Genomic DNA, 14,148 nt, shown 5'->3' with positions numbered 1-14,148 from the left:
GGAGCAATTGTTTTTTACAAAATTCTCTAAATTCTTCCAAGTTATAAGGTTAACACTGAAGTATGCAGCTGTAGCTGTGAATCCTTCTCCGAAAAAGGTCAAACTGATCGATGCCTTGCAAATTTCTTGGTAAGCCATTGAATAATTTCATCGCTACATAATGGACATTTTTCTCCCTTAAAGTTGAGGAGTGTATGGGATAAAAGTAGGGTTCAGTTCTTCTTGTGTTATTACCATTCTTACAGTCCTCAAAGTAATACTGGTGCTTGTGGAGAAATAGAAGTAGTCTTATATGTAGAGACCATAAACTGTCAGAATGTTGTTTTTTCTAAAGTGACCCCGAGACGATTCTCTGTGTCTAAGTGATAGTATAGATCTTATTGCACATATGCAATTAATCATTCATATTTTTATTAATTCGTTATCAACATAATCAACATTCAAATAAATCGGTAAGTATAGGTAAATGTGCTTGGCTCCAAAGGTGGACGATGTATGCCGTTCGAAAGCAATGTTGGTTCAGTTCAGCCTTAGAGGGCGGGAATAACAATCCGTCAATTTTTTTTTCCAAGTTAAGTGGATTTCAATAATCTTAACTGCCGTATGCTCTATTGAATGTTAACACATGAGCAGTGTTAATATCATCAAATTCTGTAAATCCATATATTCTACAAAAATAGCATTCCAAGTATGTGAACAATTGATCGAGGTTACAATTGGGAATTTGTGAAAAGTCACTCACTGCTTGGATGTACGTTGGAAACTTCCGGAGAATTTCAAACGTTTTTTTTGCCTTTACGGTAAAATGCTGAGTTGAAATTGTATCCACTGAAGGCATGAAATCCTGGCAATACAGAGCACAAATTTGGACCCGATGATGCAAACAATTTGATGACATCAATGAATGTCTGAATATTGCCGGTCCAACATGCATCGAGATTTGGAAGTTCTTCTCGATGAAATTCATATTTCCCAACATAATGATCAATATATCTGTATCAGAACATCGCATTGTTACATGAACATCAGATTTCAAGTGACAGACATGGAAAACCATCTCTGCTTCTTCGTTACCTGGACACGTTAACAATGGATCCGATGATCGTTGAATTTTACCTTGTTCAACTTCATATTTGTGGCATTCCATATAGTTTACGAAAACTGTTTTATTCCCAATCCACGATGCCATGTGATCATTTAACCAATTGTCCATTGAAAATTCAACGAGCGCTTCTTTGAAAATAAATGTGGTGGGTGCGGGCGTGGGAGACGGCGGAACTTGGGAAAAAATGCAAAATTTCAAGTGATTTTATCAGGGCTGAAATTTTCTATATGTAATAATGATGTTAATCAGAAACATGATAGTGAAGTCAGCCGATCGGCGGAGGATGTAAAATACGTCAGTCGAGCACGTGAACTAGGGAAAAAAATTTGAAAGTCAAGTGATTTAATCCCGAATGAAAACACCTCCATATGATTTCTTACATATATGGAAATATAAAAATGACCGTCAGCTGCGTGTCAAGCGGGGGAAAGACCGTCAGTCAGAGCAAAAATATATGAGCGCGCTCATGCATTTATACGGCGCGCGGAATTTTCAATGATCTGACTGACGGTCTTTCCCCCGCTAGACACGCAGCTGACGGTCATTTTTATATTTCCATATATGTAAGGAATCATATGGAGGTGTTTTCATTCGGGATGAAATCACTTGATTTTCCAATTTTTTTCCCCTGTTCACGCGCTCGACTGACGTATTTTCCACCCTCCACCTATCGGCTGACTTCACTATTTTGTTTCTATTTAACATTAATATTACATATAAAAAATTTCAGCCGGGATAAAATCACTTGAAATTTTGCATTTTTTCCCAAGTTCCGCCGCCTCCTACGCCCGCACCCACCGTTGGTATTGAAGCTGACGGTCGGTTTCGTCATTTGCAATGTGACTACAACCTACAGTATTAAATTCAGCCGGGATGAAATTCCTTGAAAAAAAAGCTCCTGCCTCCCGGACTAAGTGTGGAAGGATCTGTAGGTCACGGTTGGGTCTCTTCAGTCACAGGCGGGCACACAGTCGCAAGTAGCCCTAAGAAATTATAAGTTTGATCGCACTGATAGTTTAGTTTTTGAGTCATTGTGTAGATTTATGCTCGGCATACGGCAATGAATGAATGAATGAATAAATGAGGACATCACAAAAAAGAATTAACGATTAATCATTGGATCTTAACATTAATCACTGTAGTGATTCATTTGAACAATAAATTGTCAAAATCACGTCTTTACGATTCATCTTAGAATCTAAACATTAATTTTTTCTTTCAGTTGGAATCCCGCAGATCAAATGGTGCGGGTCGGAAGGTGACTACAACGTGATGGTGATGGAACTGCTCGGTCCGTCCCTGGAGGACCTCTTCAACTTCTGCTCGAGGAGGTTCTCCCTCAAGACCGTACTCCTGCTCGCCGACCAACTGATATCCCGCACAGACTTCATACATTCGCGCAACTTCATCCACCGGGACATAAAGCCCGACAACTTCCTCATGGGCCTCGGCAAGAAGGGCAACCTAGTTTACATAATCGACTTCGGACTTGCGAAGAAATACAGGGACGGCAAAACGAACGAGCACATACCTTATAGGGAAAATAAGAATTTAACAGGTGAGTGACGATAGTAGAGGCAATTATTTGCTCATTCACCACATTATTTCTGATTATCCCAAGATATTGCTGACGATTTCAAGACATTTCTGACGATTCCAAGACATTTCTGACGATTCCAAGACATTTCTGACGATTCCAAGACATTTCTGACGATTCCAAGATATTTCTAACGATTCCAAGACATTTCTGGCGATTCCAAGACAATTCTGACGATTCCAAGACATTTCTGACGATTCCAAGACATTTCTGACGATTCCAAGATATTTCTAACGATTCCAAGACATTTCTGACGATTCCAAGATATTTCTGACGATTCCAAGATAATTCTGATGATTCCAAGATAATTCTGATATTTTCAGGATATTTCTGATGTTTCCGATTCATTTCTCTGAAATTTCAAACATTCAAAATATTTCCTGATATTTCCCATATTTTTTATGATTTGTTCACCAATTATCAAAGCGAAAAGCCACTTGCTTTAGAGAGAGTCTTTTCACCAGTGAAATTTCAGTAATGATTCTGAAATTTCCTAATATTTGTGATATTTACAAGATATTTCTGATGATTCCAAGGTATTTCTGACGATTCCAAGATATTTCTGATGATTCCAAAATATTTTTGATGATTCCAAGATATTTCTGATGATTCCAAGATAATTCTGATATTATATACATATTTTCAATGTACCTCTGATGTTTCATGGATATTTCCCAGATATTTTGAATTGTTTATTTCTGATATTTCTCATAATTTTCTAATATTTCCGGTTATATTGAAATATTTGTGACATTTCTCAAATGTAGCAGAGTTTCTGAAATATTTCGTGTTTTTCTCGAATATTTCCTAGGATTAGTACATCACTATTACTGAAGTGAAAATCCTCTCGAATTATAGGAAGAGGATTGTTAGTATTGAAATTTTTTTACATCAATTTCTGAAATAATTCAGAATTTTCCTAATAATTTTGGTATTTCCGAAATTTCTGAAATCGATTTTGAGCTTGCCTTGAACAGCGTTCATTAGAAACATACCGTATATTGCCTTTTGCTACAAATCAATAATAACAGATTAAAATTTGTATCTCACTTCAAAAAATTCTCAGTTACTCATTGTTTATTTCTATTGGAATGAAATAATTACATTGTAGCTTGTTTTTCCTTATCGGAAGAAAGCATTTGAAAACCTTTCAATCGATTGCTCCGTTCTGCGATGTATTTAAAGACGTAAATAGAATATGTTATTCGACTTCGCTAAAGATAAACAATCTGCTCTTCAAAAAGGTTTCGAGTTTCCAAACGAATCATGAAGGATATTCATTGAAATGCGATTTCCTCACGTTTCCCAAATATAGAAGTTACCGGTATAAAAACTTCAAGTGCAATTATGCGATTTTATCTGTCGGGTTTTAGAATAATGTTGCAACGCATACGTAGCTCGACAGAAAAAAAAATCATATGCGTCCGAAGTTATTCAATAGATCCTGTCATGATAAGAATAATATTCTAATTAAGAGTAGGTATTATGTAAGGTTAGATTCAAGTTACACTCGATTGCAAACGGAATTATTTATAGTTGTTACTCGTATTCTTGACCTTTGAGTGAGGATATTTTTTAAGAAGACCAAGATTGTACTTTGAATAATCGCGGAATATCATTAGACAACGAGAAGACGATGAAAATTCTGCTTTGGAAGAAAACTGAATTATTTTAACGTCAAACACGGGCTTTCAGTCACTTTATCGCGCGGTCAGACAGGAAATCATAAAACACAAAAGTAAATATTGGCTTTATTGCAAACAAGACGAATTTCACTCATCAATTTAGTACTGGACTGTAGGGTCAAAATTGAAGACTGGGCTTTAATTTTACCCTTGTTTCAACCAGGTGATGATAAATAATATCATCATACTACTAGTACATACTTGATAATTACAAGGATGTTAAATTCTTCAACGAAGACCATCTTGCATCAATGGAAGTCTGAATAATTAAAGGAAGTTTCAAGGCAAGAGGAATTTCACCTGTAAACGAAAATTTCACATGAATTAACAATTGACAGGACAACTGGCTCGTATTTATGGCTGTTTATACTCAATACTTTGATATAAAACTAATAATTATATATTTATTGATACCTTACAATGTATAGGACAAGTCAAATGAAAAATAGACAAATAAATTCTCAAATCCTGCAGTAATTTTTTGCATTCGTTGCTGAAACCCTGTCTTCTTTCTTTTTAATAACATTCGGTATTTTTGTAATATTAATAGATATTAGTTGTGGTGACGGCGTTATGGCATTAACGACATTTCATGAGTCCCAACCTTACTGCGTTCTAGTTACAAAAACTTGAGAAAATTATCTCATGGCCAACTGAGTGCCGAAATAAAAGTGAAGGGAGTGTAGGTTTTTACACAACAGCATCGATTTACCGTAAGCAATGTCTCCGAGGTATCTCCTTCAATTACATCTTATCCCCAAAGTAATGCCGAAATACACGACACGAACATCTAATCGACCAGTAGTGGCTCGAGACTTGACAATGTAAAACAGTTACTTTGATCGTTCTATAATGATATATATCTCCTTCGGTCTGGGTCGTCGACGACCTCACATTTCTATGAGCGCAAACTTTTTTACTATCAGTATGTCATTAGCGCAATGAAATATTATATGATTGTTGCATTGTCAAGGATGGACAACATTTACCAGTCCGCGATCTAACAACCTCTTCGCTCTTGTAATAGCCTTATAAGTGGACGTTTGTTGTCGCAATTTCGCTGAGGACTGCTTCTCGAACCGAATGATGAATGCGCGTGTTTGAACACGATGCAGAAAGGATTATATGGTAGGCAGGGTAATAAACGGCTCGTCGAAAATTCAGGATATTGCTGATGATAACGATTAGAGAAACGTCTGATCAATATTTGTCGGAAATACAAATTTTAATGATAAATGATCAATGGTAAATCGAATTCTAGTCATGACAAGACGATGATAGGCCACTAGAACTCTTCATCAGAAATGTAGAAGTGGCAGAACTCTTTACTGAGTCTAGATATATCGATTTTCCTGATAGTCTACGAGTACTAAGAGTACAAGACAAGCTTTTTCTTATACTTTCCTTGTATCCCCTCGTTTTAAGCCCTTCAAACCCTAATTATTATGCTGACTAAGTGCACACGTTCAAGATTTTCATGTTGTCGGATTATTGTACATCTTTCTCGATTCTTTCAGGTACAGCAAGATACGCCAGCATAAACACACACTCCGGCATAGAACAATCAAGAAGAGACGATCTCGAGTCATTAGGTTATGTGTTAATGTACTTCAATAGGGGTTCCTTGCCCTGGCAGGGCCTCAAGGCCGCGACGAAAAGGCAGAAATACGAAAGAATATCAGAGAAAAAAATGTCTACTCCCCTCGAAGAATTATGCAAGGTGGGTCTGATTTATGAGCTACTATCGTATCTTCATGTATTCGTAGAGGATGTTGCGAAGTTTGTATGTAATTTTTGTCAGTAAAGATCGCTTTTTATTTTTAGGGATATCCTGGAGAATTCTTCAGATACTTACATTATTGCCGACAACTTAAGTTTGAGCAGAATCCAGATTATAACTACTTGAGGCAACTCTTCCGAACGCTTTTTCACAGACAAGGTTTCACTTACGACTATGTATTCGACTGGAATATGCTCAAATTTGGTGAGTATTTGTGATTCATTTTGAATAGGAAGAGGATATTGTGCTTACAAGTAATAATAAACAAGAAATATAATTGAGCCATTAAGTATCAGAAGGAGCATATTTTATCTGTGTATAATGCGCCGAAACACGGTTTTTGACGAATTAGTTGCCTGGTTTCTGAGTTCGTTCAATAACAATCATTAGCTTTTTGTTCGACAACTTTAACGAATGGATAAACTGTCGTTAGTATTGTGTTTAGTCACTTATTTCGATGTTTCGACAACTGTCGATCAGATAACTGGTGTATTTGTAGGGATTAATCCATCCAGTGTCCTTCCATCCCTGCTTAAAATCCCAAATTCTTTAATAGCGATTAGAAAAATGAGGTTAAATGTTTGTAAACAAGAAAGTCAAATGGTACACGATTGTCGGCGGGTTAACTCAAATTTATTGTGAGTTTTTCTATCCGAGCTGCCCTCAGTTACTGAAATTACCAGTTATCGGTTCATTTAGTTTATCGAATGCATAAACTGTGTTTTTTTTAACCTCAAGAATCATCGGTTGAAATATTTGTATGAGTCAAAAATTAACCCTGTATAGAAACGGGATATATTGATATATCTAGTTAGCCTAGACCAGTTCCATGCATAAAAAAAAATATTGCGTTACCATAGCAACGAACAATGACTCATTAGAAGTGTCAGTGTGAAGTTTGAGGTCAAAAAACCAGAGTTACTCAATAAATTATAAGAAAGAAGATGTCCACCGGAATTGTGTAAATCGAAAAATTGGAGTATCGAGCCATCATCAAGTACCTGTATTTGAAAGGGTTAAGAGGTAAGCAGATTGACGAAGATATGCTTAATACCCTTGGTGATCAATGTCCTTCGTATGCGACCGTGAAAAATTGGACTGCAAGCTTCAAGAGAGGTAAATTTTCCATTGAAGATGATGACCGATAGGGAAGGCCGATGCAGTTCATGACATGATTTTATCAGACCGTCGAATTGGGCCAAAACGGTTATCTGAAGCACTGAATATTTCATACGAACGCGTTCATCATATAGTTCACGTCAATTTGGACATGAGAAAAATTGCTGCAAAATGGATCCCCAAATGTTTGAATGTTGACCAAAAGCGTGCAAGGGTAGAAGCATCGCGTTCGATCTGTGCTCGATTTGAAAACGATTTAGACTTCAAACCGAATTGTTACTATGGGTGAGACTTGGGTACATTTCTAAGATCCAGAAACAAAGCAACAATCGATGGAATGGCGACACTCTGGTTCTCCGAGATCTGAGAAGTTTCGTGTCCAAAAATCTGCTGGAAAAGTTCTTGCTTCACTTTTTTGGGATTGACGTGGAGTAATCATGATTAATTTTTCGGATAAGGGTAGAACAATAACCGGAGATTACTATTCGACATTACTGATCACTCTACGGGAAAAAATTCAAGAGAAAGGACGTGGGAAGCTATCAAAAGGAGTTTTGTGTTTGCAGGACAACGCCCCTGCGAACAAATCTCATGTTGACAAGCAAAAAATTCGTGATTTAGGGTTGGAATTACTAGAACGCCCCCCTTATTCACCAGATTTGGCTCCATCCGACTATCATCTCTTTCCTCAACTGAAAAAAAGTTTAAAAGGTCGTAAATTTTCTACCAACGAGGAGGTAATGAAAGCTGTGGAGGTCTGGTTTGCAGAGCAAGAAGAAACATTTTTTTTGAAAGGTCTAGAAACGTTGCAGCCTGCAACTTGCAGGTTCGCTGTATAAATGCATGGTAGTATTTTTGGCTTCGGTATTAATGAAATTCATTCGATTTCGGCGTCTCCTGGCCTACTAGTTATCCAAAGCTGTGCTATCCAAAGATGTGCTGTTTTTGCAGGACAACGCCCCTTCACACAAATCTCATGTTGCCATGCAAAATTCGTGATTTAGGGATTGAATTACTAGAACACCCCTCCTTATTCACCAGATTTGGCTCCATCCGACTATCATCTCTTTTCTCTTTCCTCAACTGAAAAAAAGTTTAAAAGGTCGTAAATTTTCTTCCAACGAGGAGGTAATAAAAGCTGTGGAGGTCTGGTTTGCAGAGCAAGAAGAAACATTTTTTTTGGAAGGTCTAGGGACGTTGCAGTATCGCTGTAATAAATGTATCCAATTAAGAGGAGAATATGTTGAGTAATAAAATATTTTGACATTGAAATTTTGTTCGGTTCTATAGGAGTCGTAAGAATTTTTCAAATATCCTCGTAATCGCTATATAGATAACTGCAAGATCTTTCAGTGTGAAGGATGACCGTGAACATCGTCCTCTTTCTTTACAGGATGCTCGAGAGGAAGTCACGGCGACGAGAACAACCAGCAACAGCAACAACAGCAGAGGAACGCGCGCTACGGGTCACACGTCGCCACGCCCGGCGATTCGACCACATCCGCAGTGCCAACCAGGTCTAGGAGGCCGCATGGCTTGGAGCTGATGGTACCACCGAATAACGCCGTAGTTGCCAACCCGCTGGACGACGTTATCACTAGTAGTAAGCCCCTTAAAACTAAGTACCTTTTAACATCGACCGTTACCCGTTGATCGAATTCTATTGTGAATGGACGGGTGGTCGAAAATACTTATTATTGTTGTAAATTTAGTGCTGATCGAGGGTTTGACGGCGGCGTACAGGCCTTCATTGATGATGTCAAGTTTTGTGACTGTTTTTGAAGGCGTGAACTGATATGTCTAAGTTTCATAGTATGCGCGTGTTCTGAAGCTAAAAGAGGACAAAAAAGACCTACCTGGCATTCTTCTTGCCTACAAATGGCCTACACAGATTTGGAGGAAAAGGTACTCAAACCTGTGGACCAGTACAAAATATCATGATTATTAATCAAATAATAAAATTCCGTCACGTTTTCCCACAAAATTAGACTTCTTAACACATATTAAGGAAGTAGAGGACAGCCTTAAACACTTTAGTAGCATCGCTCTTGAAGATCGGTAGACTTGAGGTACGATATACGCAGGTACGGCAGATTCAAATCTGCCGGACCTGGTTTATTTGTCCATAGAGCGACATGCTGTAAACGCCAATTATTGTCATCTTTTTTGGTTGTTTTCATTCACGATTATGATGAATATTGAATTCACCCCTCACTTATACTTTTTTCTCCGATATTTTCTCTTTGAATTGATTATCCTTGACGAATGTATCTGTTATTTTCTATACCTAATGAAAAAGCGAGGTAAAAGTTTCATCTAACACTGATAGGTTTTCTACATTCTCCAGTAACTCAAATAAATTCGAAGGTACTGCCTAATATATCGATGTTGTACTGTTGGTCCAATACTAAGGGTCGGCAGAATGTCGTTTGCCGTACTTGTGGATTAGTACCAATCCCCGATTCTCATGGCTGAACCTACAACCTTTGATGTTGTTCTTTCTCGTCCCTTCATAATATTGTAGTAATGTTTTTAATCAACCGCAAGTTCAGGATACAAATTATATGCCATATTCACCTTAACTAACACCTCGTTCTCTTCGTTAGGCAATAATCCACGCTATTATGAAAAAAGACATAGTAGATTTCAAACGATCAAAATAGTAATCATCAATGAAGGCTGATTTGTTACGAATTGTGATATCCATGAAACATCTCGATACGAATAAAACACTCAAGAAAACCTTGATTGTCCTCATTGCGCTCTATTTCCCGAAAGCCTGTAGCAACAGAATTTTTCCCTGTTCATGACTCTTACGAGCTGAAATATAGGAAAAATGGGCAGTATCTCTTGAATATCTTTCACAAGTTTGTGCTACTCTTTTGGCCATGAACAAACCAGTAAAAAATGAAGACAAAATTGCATTTTCGACGGTTGAGAATATTCTTTAAAACTTGGGGAGTGATTCCTTGGTTTTAAGATCTGTTTTAATATCGCAGAGTTTAGTTTTAATTCCAAAAGGTTTTATACATTGACCTAAATGATAACTTGTACATTATACACAGAAATTTAGGTCCCATTCGGCATTCTTCTCATTTATTTCACGATTGTACATAAGTTTCTCTTCGTTCAAAATATGAAAGTTGAAAATTACAGTCAGTTTCTGATTGAAACCTTTTCTACTGCCACGTTGTACTCTATTTAGGTTATTTTTACTTTACCATCTGATTTTTTTTATTTTTGTAGCATTATTTAAGAAGTCTGTAAATATTGATTAAGAATTTTATAGTGCACTGTCTTAACCACACAAGATATCAGTCCTGGTAAATTCTGTTTCAAGTTTTTTAAATAAAACTATTGAAATTATCAAATTTTGTTTTTTCGTTTTACCTTTTATATCAGTTTTTCCATCATGGCAGTGGAAATTATTGAAGGTAGGAAACCATACATACTTCTTCGAAGTTGAGGAGAATTTTTAATACAGAATGGAAAGAGGGCTTATGGTTTATGGTGAAGGAAATAGAGCCGATCGATTAAATATCTATCAGTGTTAATAAAAAATCTGAATACTCTCAATAATATTGAAACATCAAGTGAATGAGAATGATTAACATTTTCTTGGGTGTTGGAATCGCTTATTAACATAATTGTGAAACAGCTGAAACTTCCTTTAGGTTGAATTTTCCTAAAACTTCTCTCTGTAACTTTCAACAGTCTAAAAATTAACATCATGTTTTCGAAATTTTAGAAATTCGAGAAACCATTCGACTGTATACCTTCCCCTCTTTTATACTAACCATTTTTCCAGATTCCCCTAGATTGTATGATAGCTATGAACGTAGAGTTTCAATAAGGCTAAGGGCCAATCAAGGAGCACAGAACTTACCTACCTCAGACCACACAACCAAAACAAAGTGAGTTGTTTTTTCCTTCGATTCTTGAAAGTGAAAGAGTAAAATTAACATTTTCATATATAAAACCTTTCTAACATTTTTTCAGCTTCCTTCAGCGTTTAACATCAAGAAAACCTAAAAAACCTTGAATATACTATGTAAGAAAAACTCAACACCAAAGCTCAAAAGTAGGTATTTTCAAAATTTCATTCGAGAAGAATTTAGAGACTGCAAAACATTTTCATCCTGTGTTTCATTTGGACGCTAATAATTTATGGGAGATGTCCAAATTTCATTATTATTAAGAGTAGAATTGTTTCTTACACCAGATAATCTTCTGTTCACAAAAAAAAAACTAAACTGGTGAAATTTAGAATAGAATAAAGACACAAAAGGTTACCACCAGCGACTTTTCAACAATATGATTTGTATTTGAAAATATTGGTTTTTCTAGCAGAGTATATTGATGCAATAGAAGACGCGATTTCTATTTTTGGGGGTTGCCCTAAAAATAAAGTAACCGTTGGGTTACTGCTATGAATTCGAACGTTTTCAGAGCTCTCTCTCCCTGCTTTTTATCGTGAATTCATGCTGCCATCTTCGCTCTGAGAGTTAGAATTCGTTCCATTTTTCGTCGACGTATGAGTTGTGTTGCTCTGGCGAGGTCAAATGGGACCGAAACCATGATGAGCATCTGCTCCTTCTCGGCGAAATGGCATTTTTGTTACTACTTTGAATGATGGTGGTTTGGTAGTTCAACTAGGATCGTAACATTTTATCGTCGATTTTATATCATTCGCGTGAAATGTAACCATCATTTTCGTTGAATGAAATAACATTTTCGTTTTTTTTTAACGCAGTATCGGATAGATTTCACGTAAAATTCTCTACTGAAGCATAAGTTTCCTGCTTGTCTGTATGGTTTTGGGTGCTTTTCTAATCATCAACTTCTGCTTGAGAATTATGTCTCGGTCAATTCCATGAAAAATATGTTCCGAGTGTTTCTTGAAAATGAAAATTTTCCACTCGTGAATTTCTAGCAGATTGAGAATTATTAATGATGTTTTGTTGTTCCGAAAGCGCCCCCGGCTTACCCATGGCGCCCCCTAGTCAGACAACTGCTCAGATAGGTCTTCCCAGGAGGGGTAGCTCTTCTAAGGATCCACCTTCCTCCCGAATGAAGAAATGAGCCATTTGAGATTATTTCTACAAATAATACGGATAAGTCGTTACAAGGCGAATTTTTATTGTAAGGATATGTTTAGTTTCGTAATGTCAAATGGACAGGAGGAATTTGTATAGAAAAAAAAAATTGGAATGAATACTATTATATATGCTACAGACAAGACCACTAACGAAAAGCCTAAGTTGAATATACATGAAGTTATGATTATATTTGTTTTGACCAACTTGATCCACATTGTACGTTCGTTTTGAGCCTCTGAGTGATACTTTTGGACTTCTGGATTCCTTAAATGAATTACAAAAATGACTGATCTGAAAGTTTTCCACTTGGTCACCCCTTAGTTCTTGGAAGGGTGACAAGATGTACAAGAATGATTCGTTGCACCAAAAAATGTACTATTTGATGAAAGCTACACATAGTGTAAGAAATGCATGTTGTTTTTTGAGTCGGGGTGAAAAAAAAGTAATTTTTGAATGAGATCTTGATCGAAATCATTTACAAACTTCCTGAATTTTGTTGTGATTTTCTGAAATAAGTGTTATATGTATTGATTTATATGAGATCAGTTTATCGTCATGACTATAACTCATTTCAATTATAAATACAACCACATTTAAGAGGTAAGACCCAAAAATTCTTTATTGTTTTCTACTTTTTCATTAGTTGTTGATATGCTTTCTTTTATACTATTATTCATCCCTTTGTAGAATTCGTTGAAAGTTGATGTGAAGTTTTTTTTTATTCAGGGATGGATTGTTACTTTTGTTATCGAACTGCGTTGATGTTACTGTGTTTAATTTCACATTAATTTGTATGGTAAACCTGTAAAAATGAAAGAAACATTTCAAATGGCTGTAAAGTGAAAACACTTATCAATACAAGTGATTTGATCGTTTTGCTTCGCATTTTTGAATTATAATTGTTGTAAATTTCAAATTGGCAGAATTCGTTTTCGTTCCTCGATGGATTTTGTGTGCCAATATAAATTCTGTAACTTGATATAGGGTGTGCAAAACTAAAAATATTTGAGAATGTGGCTTTGCCAATGTTATCATTTCGAAAGATGATAATCCGAAATATCAATAGAACCCTCACTTTCAAACCAATAGGAACTGGTTCTTTTGATACCGTAAACAGTTGTACATATCTGGACTGACCTGTAATATTTATGTATTTCCTTCTTAGTATATATGGACTATACTTTAAATGTAAAAAGAGATTTTTATAAAATTTGATGTGTGTCACATTGTATAAAATGTATATGTGAAGAATTATAAGAGCTTCAAAATAAGGTGAAATATTTTCGTTTGTTCAGGAAGTCTTATTTAATGTTCCTTAGTAATTCAGACATTTTCGCATTCCTTTGTTAAGTTTTCCTAGCTTTATTTATTGTTCATTTTAAAGGCTGATCCACATTAGAAGTATCAAAAGAAGTAAGAAATCGAAATTTCATAAGTGTGGAATTTCTTACTCAATTCAGGACATAATCTAATTACATGTATAAATTGGTTGCAATATTGAAATTATTAGAAATATTTTCAAGTAAACTCGTCGTTTTTATTCACTGTCCCACTCTAGATCCTGGACCCAATACCCGATACCCTTTGTATTACAAATTCGTAATACATACCAGTCCTTTATTCCATACTTCCAATAGTTTATCACTCGAGAAATGGCAGGAAAATCTAAACACAACTATAGATCGGTTTCGGGATCATTGTCCCTCGACAGTGCAGTGTAGTGTTCAAATATTTCAACCGGAGGATGGGGCCTTAAGCGAAAA

At 36.1% G+C, this 14,148-nt stretch overlaps 1 protein-coding gene across 2 annotated transcripts in view; it reads left to right on the top strand.

The window, feature by feature from the left end:
- The window catches only part of LOC123316421 (casein kinase I), a 30,652-nt gene extending 16,740 nt beyond the window's left edge, over window positions 1–13,912 (top strand). Inside the window, exons 3-9 of one of the 2 annotated variants that reach the window (XM_044902492.1) lie at window positions 2,328–2,663; window positions 5,905–6,107; window positions 6,212–6,371; window positions 8,680–8,889; window positions 11,095–11,200; window positions 11,286–11,367; window positions 12,260–13,912. In XM_044902492.1, the coding sequence (XP_044758427.1) occupies window positions 2,328–2,663; window positions 5,905–6,107; window positions 6,212–6,371; window positions 8,680–8,889; window positions 11,095–11,200; window positions 11,286–11,328 (1,058 nt within the window). In that variant the 3' untranslated portion in view covers window positions 11,329–11,367; window positions 12,260–13,912. The remainder of the gene's footprint in view (window positions 1–2,327; window positions 2,664–5,904; window positions 6,108–6,211; window positions 6,372–8,679; window positions 8,890–11,094; window positions 11,201–11,285; window positions 11,368–12,259) is intronic. The other variant, XM_044902491.1, reaches the window with a different exon arrangement.
- Window positions 13,913–14,148: the final 236 nt, after the last annotated feature.

Source organism: Coccinella septempunctata, chromosome 7 (genome assembly GCF_907165205.1).
Source record: "Coccinella septempunctata chromosome 7, icCocSept1.1, whole genome shotgun sequence".
In the NCBI taxonomy this organism is placed as follows: domain Eukaryota; kingdom Metazoa; phylum Arthropoda; class Insecta; order Coleoptera; family Coccinellidae; genus Coccinella; species Coccinella septempunctata.
The sequence above is the reverse complement of the archived record's forward strand: the minus strand, read 5'-3'. Positions and strand labels throughout refer to the sequence as shown.